This window comes from Scylla paramamosain, chromosome 21 (genome assembly GCF_035594125.1).
Source record: "Scylla paramamosain isolate STU-SP2022 chromosome 21, ASM3559412v1, whole genome shotgun sequence".
Classification (NCBI taxonomy): domain Eukaryota; kingdom Metazoa; phylum Arthropoda; class Malacostraca; order Decapoda; family Portunidae; genus Scylla; species Scylla paramamosain.
In genome coordinates this window covers 15,440,767-15,454,224 of record NC_087171.1, presented here as the reverse complement: position 1 = coordinate 15,454,224, position 13,458 = coordinate 15,440,767, and the positions used below count along the sequence as shown (strand labels likewise).

At 37.4% G+C, this 13,458-nt stretch overlaps 1 protein-coding gene and 1 long non-coding RNA gene across 12 annotated transcripts in view; one reads left to right on the top strand and one right to left on the bottom strand.

Moving 5' to 3' along the window:
• Window positions 1-772: 772 nt before the first annotated feature.
• On the top strand, window positions 773-6,667 carry LOC135111100 (uncharacterized). The gene is made up of 4 exons (XR_010273556.1): window positions 773-874; window positions 1,204-1,310; window positions 3,515-3,629; window positions 5,370-6,667. It is a non-coding gene; the product is annotated as an uncharacterized LOC135111100 (long non-coding RNA).
• Window positions 4,880-13,458, bottom strand: part of LOC135111097 (cyclin N-terminal domain-containing protein 1-like) — a 9,666-nt gene continuing 1,087 nt past the window's right edge. For 2 of the 11 annotated variants that reach the window (XM_064024049.1, XM_064024052.1), the window contains exons 2-7: window positions 12,898-12,997; window positions 11,630-11,705; window positions 9,399-9,555; window positions 8,953-9,057; window positions 5,739-5,986; window positions 4,880-5,531 (exon numbers count right to left, since the gene is read on the bottom strand). In XM_064024049.1, the coding sequence (XP_063880119.1) occupies window positions 5,300-5,531; window positions 5,739-5,986; window positions 8,953-9,057; window positions 9,399-9,555; window positions 11,630-11,705; window positions 12,898-12,985 (906 nt within the window). In that variant the 5' untranslated portion in view covers window positions 12,986-12,997 and the 3' untranslated portion in view covers window positions 4,880-5,299. Of the gene's footprint in view, window positions 5,532-5,738; window positions 5,987-8,952; window positions 9,058-9,398; window positions 9,556-11,629; window positions 11,824-12,897; window positions 13,023-13,458 lie in introns of those variants that run through there. The other 9 variants (XM_064024042.1, XM_064024044.1, XM_064024043.1 and 6 more) reach the window with 5 other exon arrangements.

Below are 13,458 nucleotides of genomic sequence, written 5' to 3'. Positions count from 1 at the left end.
CCAGTAACTGTAGATCCAGCTAACCCATTCACTGTTACTTGGCCCTTTCCTAATTACTAACCACTGTGAAGCATATTTTTTTTTTTTTGTTCTACAGCCATTTCCAAACTTTGTATACAACCTAGAAATAGCAAAATCTATTCCTTTTTCATCTTTTTTTTTTTTTTGTAGATGCTTGTAAAAATTCCATACATTGTTTTTATTGCCGTGAATTGTTGCATATCGCAGTGAAAGTGTTAGGTAATGGAAATAAGGCGCCGAAATGTTTGATATGTTCCTTGGACTGGAAGGTTGGATGGAATTAAGACGGAGAAGTGTGGCATTCTCTCTCTGATTGTACCTTATTGCCGTCGTTATATTCTATTCAGTCACCTGCAAAAGAAACTCAACCCGGTGCTCAATCAGGTATGTGAATGAACTTTTTATTAATAGTCATTCTGAAAGAGCTACCATCACTAAAATAGCTCTTAACATTTGGAAGCACGAAGGTGGAGAGCTCAGAGTACTTGTGATGTCCCTAACCACATCAATCCATCTTGTGTTATCTGTGCGGTATGTTTTATATTCCCAGGAAATTACTTTTGAATACCCCGCCACATGGTTAGCCAAACATCCTGCCATCTGTAGACCACAAAACTAAGCTGATTTTGTTTCATAATCTTAATTAGAACATCCAATTTCTTATTACGCTTTTTCTCTTACATATTTCACCTTTTATTCAGTCTTTTCTGGCTCAATGTGACAGCCTTACCTTACAGACATCTGGCAACTTACCTCGATTCGCACCACCTCACTCTCCACGTCAAGGTCCACGTGGCGAAGGTAGGTGAGGAGTGTCAGTGAGGACGAGGAAGGCGTGTGGTGCAGGGATACGGTAAGAGAGGGACAAAAACTTGCGCGAATTGTTTAGATGTCTTGGGTGGACGATGATGTAATGAACTATTTTTTTATTTGAGGATGGCGGACATTATTGTGGTAGAAACATATTAGGGTGGGAAAGCAACGGGAAATACGTGTTATACTAATGAGTGATGACCATCGTTGTGTTGTTGTTATAAAGAGGTGGGTGGAAGAATTTTACGTTCAACCAAGGAAGAATGGCAGTGAGTGAACTAAAAAAAAAAAGAGGCAGATATCATGGCAGGTGAGAAAGAAGTTTTTTGTTGTGTAACGCCACAGAAATACACATAAATTGCTTTACAGAAGTGAACAACGCGCTTGAGGCCCGTATTCGGAGCTTCGAGTTGTTTTGTTGCGCACCAGGCAGCTGTGTGTGCTGTAGGCCACCCATGTGAGGGCTGTGGCGTCAGGTAAGTCCGTCTGTTGCATCTTAAGAGACTGAAATGTAAAATGTGAAATATTCATTGTTCAGACTTATGAATGCGGTAGTTTGTGCTCGTCAGGTGAGAGCATTGGTTGGTACCGGTTGTTCCCGTTCAATATGGGGGATGTTTTTGGGTGGTTACATAACGAGTCTTGTTCTATCGATTGATGGAAGTCAGGTTGCCTGTCAAGGCAATGTTGTTGTACCAGTTTGTGTGAACGGTTGTGATGCGGTTGTGGATTGCGTTGTTGCGCGAAGGCTCATGGTAATATCGACATATTAGGAATGGATTTCATTGGTAAGTGTGGGAATTTGTTGATTAAAGGTAGTTGTTAAATTTAAGAAGTCAGAGTCTATTGGATATTGTGGTAACCGTAAGCAAGTAGTGGGTGTCTGTTGCCAGGTCTTCATTGGCTATGGTTGTGTAAGACGATGGTTTTTCAGCTGTGTTTGATGGTAAAGTGTGGACCGTAAAGTGACATTGGAAAAATGCAATTGCCCCTGTTTTGAGAAATAATGATTGCTACGAAAGTGTGGAAAGTACCAATCAGTAAAGAGTCGGTTTGAGGATGAGATGGAAAGTTGGATTAATAAAGGTTAGCTTGTTCCTTGTGATGACAGTCCATGAAAAGAGATTGAATTCATTCCTCTCATTGAAGTGTTAAAAAATAAATAAATAAAATAGAATAAAATAAAATAAGGTGTAGTTGTTGAGGACGGGGCATCGTTAAGAAATGCGTCTGATGCCGCTCACATAAACGTTGCTGGGTTGGATGTTGCTGTAAAAGATCACAATGTAGCATTAAAATGGAACTTAAAGTCTCTCCATTTAAAAGCTGATTCCGCAACAATTTTGAGCTGGGTTCGTGCTGTACTATTTGGAGATTACCGAGTGAAAGTTCCAGGAATGTCTTGAATGTTGGATAAGAGATGATTATCAGTCATTCGCGTTGTTATAAATGAATATGATTTGGAATTCAACATATCGTTTGTTGAGTCGAATGGAAATAGAGCCGACGTGCTGATGCGTGTGAGTAAGACTGGCTACGTACAACCCAAACTGATGTTTGTTCGTATTCAATGAATTTATAGAATCTGCACCAGTAACATCATTTAGAACATAAGAACATAAGAAATAAGGTAAGCTGCAAGAAGCGACCAGGCTTACACGTGGCAGTCCCTGTATGAAACACATCTACCTATTCCCATCTGCTATCCCCATCCATAAACTTGTCTAATCTTCTCTTAAAGCTTTGTTGTTGATTCAAATGTTCTGAGGCAAAACGTTGAGCGATGTGTTCGCCGATCAATAGATCCATCTAAGCACGAACCGGGTTATTTGAATGTGGAAGAAAATTGGGTTATATTGGCAACTGACGTTACGCACTACAATGGAAGGTGTTATGATGATTGTGGTCCTAGTCGGTTTGCAGTTTAGAGGGAGATTCGATCGGAAAATGCCAAGAAAATATTCTACCATCTTGAGATAATTCAGAGAACGAGGTCTTCCCGCTGAGATTCAGTTGGATAATAGCTGTGTGTTTCTGTCTCGCCAGGTAACAGTCATGTGAACGATGGAACGTCGGGATCCACTTCCGTGCAGCTTATCGACCTTCATGAAATGGAATTGTTGAACGTCATCATCGGACGATTAAAAGAGCAGCACGCAGCAATACTAGGCCTAATTCTGTAGAGAAATTGGCTTCACATACACATGAAGACATCTGTTGATTGTACCGAATACGAGTTACCGTGAGAAGATCTATGTTCAAGTAGGTGAACGCGTCTTTATCAAGCCACCGATGCTAAATGTACTTTTAAGTGGAAGAGAGGGCAAGTCACTGACGTGAAATCTGACAACGTGGAGGTAAATGGAGTTTCTTGACATGTTCTCGGCATTCGGAAACTTTATGCATAAAGTTTTGAGTCTAAAACTGAAGCTGAAGACAGCGAATCCGTTAGTGATGATCAGCAAGAGAAGTGTGAAGTACTTGTAGCTGTTCGTTGGTCTTCCATCTATTAACCTTTTACTTTTTTTTACCTGTTCGGTGGTTTTCTTCGTTTTATGATCTTATTCGTGTTCGTTGGCTTCCTGTTAAACGAGTCGTTGGTTATATTTTTCCTATCTTCTGTCGTCCTGCAATTTCATACGTAATGTACGAAATTCTACATACTCTGATATGCTTGCAGCATCTTCCAGTGCCTAAAGAAACGGTGGGATAGAAAACTTAGCGACTACAGAGTCTAGTACCAGTGCGTAGTGACTGCTGGACAGGTGCTGCCTCGTGGCGTTCCCTAGAAACAGGTGAGGTTAACATTTCTGGAATGGTGAAAACTAGAGCCTTTCCCTTTATTGGAATAGGTTTCTGGTTTTCTGTTTTCCTAAACTGGTGCATTTTCTTTAGTATCCTCTTTGCGACCGCTTGTCTTCTCACGAGCTTTACAACATGAACGCTGTAAACACCAGAATACGCACATAAAAAAAAAAAAAAAAAGCTAATTGCTCTTCTGATCTTGCTTAAAAAAAAATAAATAAATAAAAATACACATGCCAATTGCTCTTTTGATCTTGCTAACTGCATTCCTCCCCTCCTCCCGCGGCCTCGCTGCACAATACTTTCCCTTCTCTCACCCTATCCTTTCCAGCTCTCTAATGTAAGAGTTAACCAGTATTTCTCTGGTAAACTCTGGAACTCCCTACCTGCTTCTGTATTTCCACCTTCCTATGACTTCAATTCCCTTAAGAGGGAGGTTTCAAGACGCTTATCCTTCACTTTGACTACTGCTTTGGACCCTTTTCTGAAACTTTTTTTTTTTTTTTTTATTTGGCCAGTATTCCTCCTACATATGTATGAAAAAAAAAATTTCCTTTACAGACTAGTAACGTAAGTTTAATATCACAAAAACGAATTTGCGCTACTGACAAATTAATAGAATCCCACATACAAGGTGGTCTATTCAAACGGTTCTTCTTGCCATGGTACAATTCTGCTAAACTTTTTGCCTTAACTCGCCTGCTCTTACAGACTCTCTCAACCTCTCCCTTCGCCACGGTATTTCATTTCTTGTTTCCTTCCACCGTTGTTTTTATGCTGATTGCTCCTCTGAACTTGATTGCTGCATGCCTTCCCCTTTCTCCCAGCAGTCTTGCTGCCTTAAGCTGACCCTACACGATCAATATTATTGCGCAATATTCCGTGAAGGGGCGATATTAAAGAATGACACAATATATTGAAGACATCAAAAAGTTTGATATTTTATTGCGCAATAAAAATGAGTCAATATGTTGACAATAATACTTATCGTGTAGGGTCCACTCAAGACTTTCCACTTGCCCTCACCTATATTTTGAAAACAAATATTCTCTGTATAGAAAAATATATACTCGTATATATATATATATATATATATATATATATATATATATATATATATATATATATATATATATATATATATATATATATATATGAATAGAACATTTTTCTATCCAGAAAATATTTGTTTTCAGTATATGTAAGATTAAACAAATGGAAACAAGCAAAAACAAAAAAGTCTTGTATACTTACTTGTATATTTATAAAAAGAGCAAAAGCCCCCAAGGGATTACCATTCCTATGCCTTTTTCAGTGAAGGGGTAAATATGACAGTGCCAGCCAAGGAAATGGTACTCATACTCTTACAATTAGTAACATTCCATGAAATACTTAAAAAAGGAAAGCATGACAGTCTTTCAAATAACAACCAGCCTGTATACCACTGTTGTCCTTTCCCTACGATAAAATGAGAATAAACTTATGATGTAATCAACATAATTCAAAACTAACAAAACCAACAATAACACATTAAAAAATTAAAGAACTCTGTAACCCTGGCCTAACTCTGTAACCCTGGCCTCAAACAGTATAAGTCTCAAGTGTGGTGAAGTAACCTTTCTCTGAATTGATGTCATGGCAATGGGAAGTGCCTGGTTACTTAATCTAACTTGTCATGCAGTAGGTCACATACAGGAGGTATAGGACAGTGAACACTTTCCAATATACAGGTGGCAAAAATGAGGAGATCTTTGGGAGTGACTGGGATGAGAAAACACAAGGAAGCCACCACTGGTGCAACAGCTGTTGTACCCCCCAGCACTCCAGCTGCTGCTACCACCACTGATCCTGCCAGCAACATCCGGTCAGCAAGTACCCGTGCAAACTTGGCCCTGTGAATATGGTTAGAGTATTATTTTTGAGATTATAAATATACATCAGTGATGCAATATAACACACACATACATAAAGGACTCATTCAAACTGCAAAATGTAAAAATGTAAAGAATGTTACTGTTACTGTGAATATATATACTGTAATGAGAAAAAAAAAAAAAGGGATCTAATCTTTTCACAAACGAAGAAAAAAAACTACACACCGAAATTGGGTTGTGCGTCTTGGTGGTCGGCCCGTGAGGAAATGACACAACTTCTCATAAACTTGCTCCCGGTTTAGATACACAAAGTCTAATAACTCAACTGCTGTCTCTTGGACACACTCAGCAGAGAGACGCTTTATGTCCAACCCTTTAACCTTACTGGTGAAAGGGTCACTGCCTCCATACCACAGTCCAGCAACAGACACTGCTGCACCAATGTACTCCAGAACAGGGGATACCTTACAGCACTGCAAATTACAAGAGATTTTGTTAACTGTGTGTGTGTGTGTGTGTGTGTGTGTGTGTGTGTGTGTGTGTGTGTAAATCTATCTAGCCTAGTGGTAGTACGGTTAGGTCACCACAAATGCGGGGATTCATTTCTTCTGATAGCAGATGATTATGTTAAAGTTATAATGAAAGTACAGTAAAACCTACATAAAGCAAACTATATGGGGTGAGGGTGCCAACAGTTTATCCAAAAGTTTGATTTATTTGATAATACACATTTTTGTCTAGTTTCTATGTACATAAACATGTTGGCATATTATAAATCCTGTGATAAATATTTACGGTATATTTTGTTACTATACAATGCACTAACTGGTCACTCAGAGTTCATTTAACGTTACACAATTACACAGTTAGTGTTCACTTAAGAGCTCACAACTGTATACAACACACTGGTTACATATGAGCTAACACAACATTATGTACTGTACTACTAGTGTACTTTTGCTTGTCATTCGGAGTCTGAGTCAAAGATGTTGGCTGGTGTCATTAGGGATGGAGCTGGGCAAACTGGCTGAGGAGGTTGATAAGGGGGTTGGTTTAGGGAGATTTATATTGTAATGACAAAAAAAAAAAAAATTACTGATTTTCACCTGTGAGAAAGGCCAAAAAAAATCTTAATAAAATATTTCCAGACTATCTACAAACTCTTTTTGCATACAAATCCTCCCTTAAGGGTGCAAAAACCAACTCCAAATCGTGTACCCTGAGCAACACACTCAAATAAAGGTAAAAGAGCCCTGGTGAAGGCAAGATAGGCCTAGCAAGCCACTGCCAAATAATATGTGATCTTGATACCTACAATGAACCTCAGAACAGGAGAGACAGCAGTACATCCGGAACCAAAAAGTATTATGAAAAAAGGACTGTTGCAATAGAATTAATGCAAGCACTTTAAGAGATAAAGAGGAGGATGTACTTGGCAGTAATGAAGGAAAGAAATCTGGATATTTTCACAATACACAAGATACTTGTGAGGAGTCAAATCGACATACAATAGACACCACCTGATTTACCGGTTAGGTTCCTGACAGCAGTCAAATCGACATACAATAGACACCACCTGATTTACCGGTTAAGTTCCTGACAGCAGTTCATAACCTGTTATGTTTGTAGGTCATTATTATTTAAAAATATTTTTGGCATATACAGTAATCCCTTGAGGGTTCACCTATTGTGCCCTCAGTAGTTAATGAATTTTTCTGGCAAATATGCATTAATTTATATCATGGACTCCTCAGCATATCATGGGTTTCTGTGGCCAATAGCTATTTGTTTTTTTTCTTTTAATTATATTTAATTTAAATTTTAATTAATTTCATTAATAAGCATTTTCTAGCCTAAAAACTAATAAATCAATAAATGAAAATAGACTTTTGTAATTCATAGAGAGGAAGCTCTATATTAGAGATAGTCCAAACATTCATATTTGCATTCACAATATCAAATATTTGTGTGTTTTTTAAAGATTCGCATTCACGTTTGCATGTTGCCTAACAAATATTTTTTCAATAATGAATATTAAACAGGCTATAAGCCTATCTCAACACTATTCTTATATGAATGCAGTGAGAGAAAGAGAGAATTACTCCAATGTGAGAAAGAGAGAATTACTCCAATGTGATCTATCAAACGGTTAATCTTAGCTTACTGCCAAACTCACAGCAGACTTTTACATGCCACCTAGAGTCTAGAGTGCAGACTGCAGGCACACACACAGCCTTTGCCCAAGGCTCAAGCCATTGTAATTATCATAATGCCTGTTCAAACAAAAAATTTGCATTTGCAAATAATGATAATTATTGTTCACGTTCACATTTGCAAATACTGAAAAATACACATTTGGACCATCTCTACATTGTAGCCTTGATTCAGCTTACTGTATATTTTGGTGGATAGGACAACTTTTAGATAAGGCAATCCCAAAATTTCAGTTTGAATTTAATGTTTTTTTGCTGATAATGATGGTATAACACCCAAACTACCAAACCATCTGTGGTGAAGTTTAGGTCAGTGAGCACCAGACAACTGAGACAGTGATATACTAGTACAGTGAATAAAATACCTTCAAGTGCAAAACTAAACCTAAAATTAAATTCCCACTAAGTGTTTTTGTACATTTCCATGAAAAAGGATGGATGGACATAGATGGTGTAAAATTATATAGGCAATGTGCAGTATGATAAATTGTAAAATTATAGATAGGCAAAATGCATTACAATAAGTTTTCCTAAACATAAGCAACCCATTGCCTTGCACCACTTGTGTGTGTCAGGCCAAAAATGAACAAGGTATAGATGGAGTAGACAAGATAGTAAATACACAGGGAAATCAATAATAAATATGATATTAACTAATAGTAAAAGAATCTTCAAACATATCAACAATGTCACTTGATGCTGACCACTGACTAGCCGTGGGATAAACAAGATGGATGAAAACCCCAAAATATCTAAAGTCAACAGAAAATTATATGTACTAGAAAATTTTAGACGTAAAATTACAGTTGAGCCTAAAATTAGACAGTAATGGCAGAAGCTAACACTGAGGATGTATAGAAAGCTTTCAAAAATAGAATTGATGCTGCTGCTAAAATAACCATAAGAGTAAAATGAGGAAGTGGTGATGGAGGAAGACAGTTTGGTGGGAAAAAAAAAAATATGTATTTTAGTGAGTGGATGAAGAACAGAACAAAATGCAAGCGAGAAAAGAATCAGAAGATTTAAAAAGGTGACAGAGAGAGACTCATGGGAGAGGATTGGAAGAGATTTGGAGTGTGACCTGAAAGGAACTAGAAAATTTATTTATGTAATAACATAAATTCAAGGCTAACTTCTAAAATCATGATATAGCATATGTCCCTAACCTTACCTATTTGCACCAACATAATATATTTGAAATAAAGCAAACTCATTCCCATACTCACCCTGAATTCAAGATGCTTCAATATCTGAATTTCATAAATGCAGATGTCTCTAGGGTGAAGCTTCAGCCATGAGAGAGATGAGGCCAGGGTGGATGCAAAAAGGCTCTAGAGAAGTAAAGGTGATACTGTAATATCTGTATGTGTGTGACAAACATTTGTCTTTTTTCATGTAAAATACTGAATTGAACTATCAACATAGTACTGTGAGTAATTTAGAATTTGAATATTTGCAAGGAAACAAAGTACATTTTCATTAATCAATAAAGCAAAGCTAACATACAGTACACATGAAACTGTTTTGCTTGTTACCAGTAACATTATCAGAGATATAACTGAGATGAGTGCAAAAAAATCCACAATATTGTATCTATGGAACAAAAAGATATTACAGTTCTTCAAAGTACAGTTGTCATCAATAATCAACAAAGTAATATAAAACTACAGACCTTATTGCTTGATAGTTTGGATGCAATCAGCACACATGCTAAAGCCTTAGGTGTTGTCTCTTCCTGTATCTTCCTAGCCTTTATTTTAAGTGCCTTGTCATTGGACAAGTCTTCCTTTGAGCATGTCACACAGCTGTCCAGGTAACTTAAGATGAATCTGTAAAGGACAGGTATTAAATGACAAATTAAGAAGCTGTTAAACTGGTGCCAAGGCTACTGCAGTAATCATATGAAGCAAAACTAATTAATCTCAAGTTTTCACTAATAAGAAAAACGACAATATACCTTATTTTATTTTATGCAATACATGGACAAGAAAATATGGCCAGATAGAATATTTTCATGAAGGGTGATCAAAGAACAGACTAAATGCCTTAGAAATACAAAAAGAACATTACTTGAAGTGTTTGCATTTGCAACTGGTGCAAGCAAGGAGCATCCAGTTTTTTTTTCCACTTGATACAAGTGGAACAGGTATGAAGAGAAAAGCAACACTGAGGGCCTAGTTGAAACTAAATTGTGTAACAAACTGAGGCAATATAAATTGCAGACATAACTACTGGATACACTTACATGATTAATTTACACTCAATGTTTTCTACTATATATAAAGATTACTATATGCTGACAATTAGGTACTAATAAAATGAGGATAGTGACCTCCCACAACCAAACGAAAGGGAGTGAAGGGCTGGTAAGCAAATTTCAATAATCCTGCAAGATTTATAATTGTTAGTAGCAAACTAACCAAGATTATCCTGCAACATTTATAAACACCAGTGCCACTCAGCAGGTTAAAAACAGCATGAATTTAAGAGTTTAAAGATGATGATGATGGCTATTTTTCACAACAGAGTAACATTAGCAGCTATATTAGGTAAAGATAACAAGGGGGGAAATATGCTATAGTTGCCTGGTAGTGGTGCTCATCTCTATCTCACTGATTTGTGAGACTATAGTGGATGATAACCCTAGAGTTGCCACCTCCATCTCAAAAAATACAGAACACAGTAGCAAAAGTTGGAACAGTGATGATGAGTGGAGAGAGCCCATCTATCAGTGGGGATTGAAGATAAGTTCTTTCATAAGTACCTTATATTAGGAGGAATCTATGGTTGACTGGACTCATTGTGAGGATATATTTCGGAAAACATTTATCATTTAAATAGTCAGTAATATATTATTGAAGTTAAATGTCTGTATTATTTATAAATAATGTGACATTGAAAAATTATTTCCTATTCACATCGATACTTCTGAAGGCACTTCTGCTTCTTTGCCTTTGGAGTGGGGGTGAAAAGAGAATCCGAAGAGATAGCCTTTGCTCAGTGCTACCTAGCAGACCTGAGACTTGGCACAGCAGCAGCATTGTCCACCCCTACCTTGTCTAGATTTACAGCTGTTGGTGGTGGAGGCAAAGGAGAGGTGATACAATGCATACTGTTCACATACCACACGACAAGCCCTAACAAACAAATATTTTTGTGAACTGGTTATATATTTGACTCTATATTTGGTCATGATGACTTTGAATTAATGATTTAATTTGTTTGATTATTCATACAGCCAAATATGGAACAAATGGCATTTCATATTGGTTAAAAACAGAACGCAACATTTAACTCTTCATTCAATATGGAACAATTTTGTATTTTAAGGGGCAGGTGGTCACCCTAGATAACCCTTACCCTGGAACAGAGGGCCACTGTGACATATGGATTTTCATAATTTTACCTTTCCCAGTTTTCCCCAACTGGGGAAAACTAATCAACTCTGAGGAGAAATTAACTGCTGGGTGAGCTCTCCACTGACTGTGCCAAGCCAGCTATGAGCCATGGCCCATGGATTTGTAGCCCGGCATGTTAGCCACTAAACTAAAGAGGTGCCACACTAGGAATTAATATAAATGGTGATTCTGATGGAAAAGAACTACAGATCTCTCAGTCAATGTGGCAAGCAACATTTGTCTACTCTACGGACCTCATGTACTATGCTCTGCTAAGAAGGCAGGCACAACTCCTTAGCCTACACACCATGTCAATCTACAGCTAAGTGACCAGAGGTTGAAGCATAAAAGAAAACAAACACCATTATTTATCTTCATTTAGCTCAGGATTTGAACCTAAGATCTCTTGGTTGTGAGCCAAGAATGTCAAGCACTACACCACCTGACCACATAAATGCTACTATGAATGATAAGTATAAGGACATCATCAGATGCAAAAACCTACCTCTGGTATATCTCCAGTGCTTGGTATTTGGTTTCATTGGAGAGGCTGAGAGTCTTAGCCACAGAAAATATAAACTCTGTAATTTTATCATTGTAGACAATATCCAAGTAGGGATGGGCAGCTTCTATTTCCTGTTTATTCTTGGCAATCAAGGAACGTAGAGTATCTGCCACTTGTTTACCTAAGAAATTCATCTGAACAAACTACTGACTTTATATCAAATTCTTTGCAAATCTAATCAAAATCCATTCATTGTCATCAGCATACATAAAGTGCATAAACTGGCTTAAACATCATTCATTATATGTGTGTGTATTATATATATATATATATATATATATATATATATATATATATATATATATATATATATATATATATATATATATATATATATATATATATTCTAAGCCAGTGAGAACTCCCCAGCTATTCTAGATTTAAAAGAATTAGCAGAAAAATTTGAAACACAAATTATACTTTATGCAGCATCCAAACATTTATAAGAGATAAACTACCCCAATAAATATTATTTGCATGGTAACAAAATAATTTGTTATTCTGTAGTTGTAGGTCAATGAAAAAAAAAATTATATTCTACAATTTCATTCCTCATTTCATCAGTGTACTCTAAATGAAAGATGTTATATATATGATAACAAAAAAATAAGAATTACTAATCACAAAAGTACATATAGACTGACATCCTTACAGGAGGAGGAGACAAGTGTGTTTCATGTGATCACCCCTCTCAACAAATCAAATTAAAAGAGTATTTCTGACAACATACACAGTTAATACTTGCAAGCAACAAATGAACTACTTTTAAAATATTAAATGCTTGTCCATTATTACCACCAGTTAAAGGTCTGGAAATGTGTCATTCACCTACGATCGTCTGCTGGTCACCCAGCTGGCTGTTACCCTACGAAAAGAACTCAGAGCTCATAGTGACCAATATTTGGGTAGGACTGAGACCACTCACACACCACACACCAGAACAGCGAGGTCACAACCCCTCGGGTTACATCCCGTACCTACTTCCTGCTAGGTGAACAGGGGCTACACATTATGAGGCTCACCCATTTGCCTCGCCGCACCCGGGATTCGTACCTAGGCCTTCTTGGTTGTGAGCCGTGTGTGTGTGTGTGTGTGTGTGTTCTGGATTTGAAAGTTAGTTTCACCATCAAAATGCAAGTAGCTGATTACTCCTACCTATTTCATTACATCCATGTACCATACCTACTTAAAGTGGCGATTATACTCACGCATCTCTCGTCGAGTCCACATGGTGCTGTAATTCTTGAACAGCGTCAGAGGTGCAGCAGAAAAAACACGAATGGTAGTGATCACCATCCTGGAAATGAACTGTTAAGGAAGCTCGTGAAACGACCTGGAGAGAGAGAGAGAGAGAGAGAGAGAGAGAGAGAGAGAGAGAAATTCACTATCCACTTGTTAGCATTTCACCCATGCCTGTACTAGAAATATTTGGTGTGCTATAATTTGCTTATTTTCTTTTGTTTCCATCAAGACCTACTGCTGTGATTAAGCTCCCATTTTTTTTTTCTTTATCCTTCTTAGCTATTCATCTCCTGTTATTGATATTACTATCAGACTATCAGCTCGTTCCTTGGATCTTCATACCAAATACATTTTATTATGGTTCTCTCTCTCTCTCTCTCTCTCTCTCTCTCTCTCTCTCTCTCTCTCTCTCTCTCTCTCTCTCTCTCTCTCTCCTACACAGGATACAGCTTTGGTTCTGTTCCCCTCTGTTCTTCACCATCATCTGCTTACTTCCACAGTCCCCATGCTGAGTGTCAGTGTGGTGC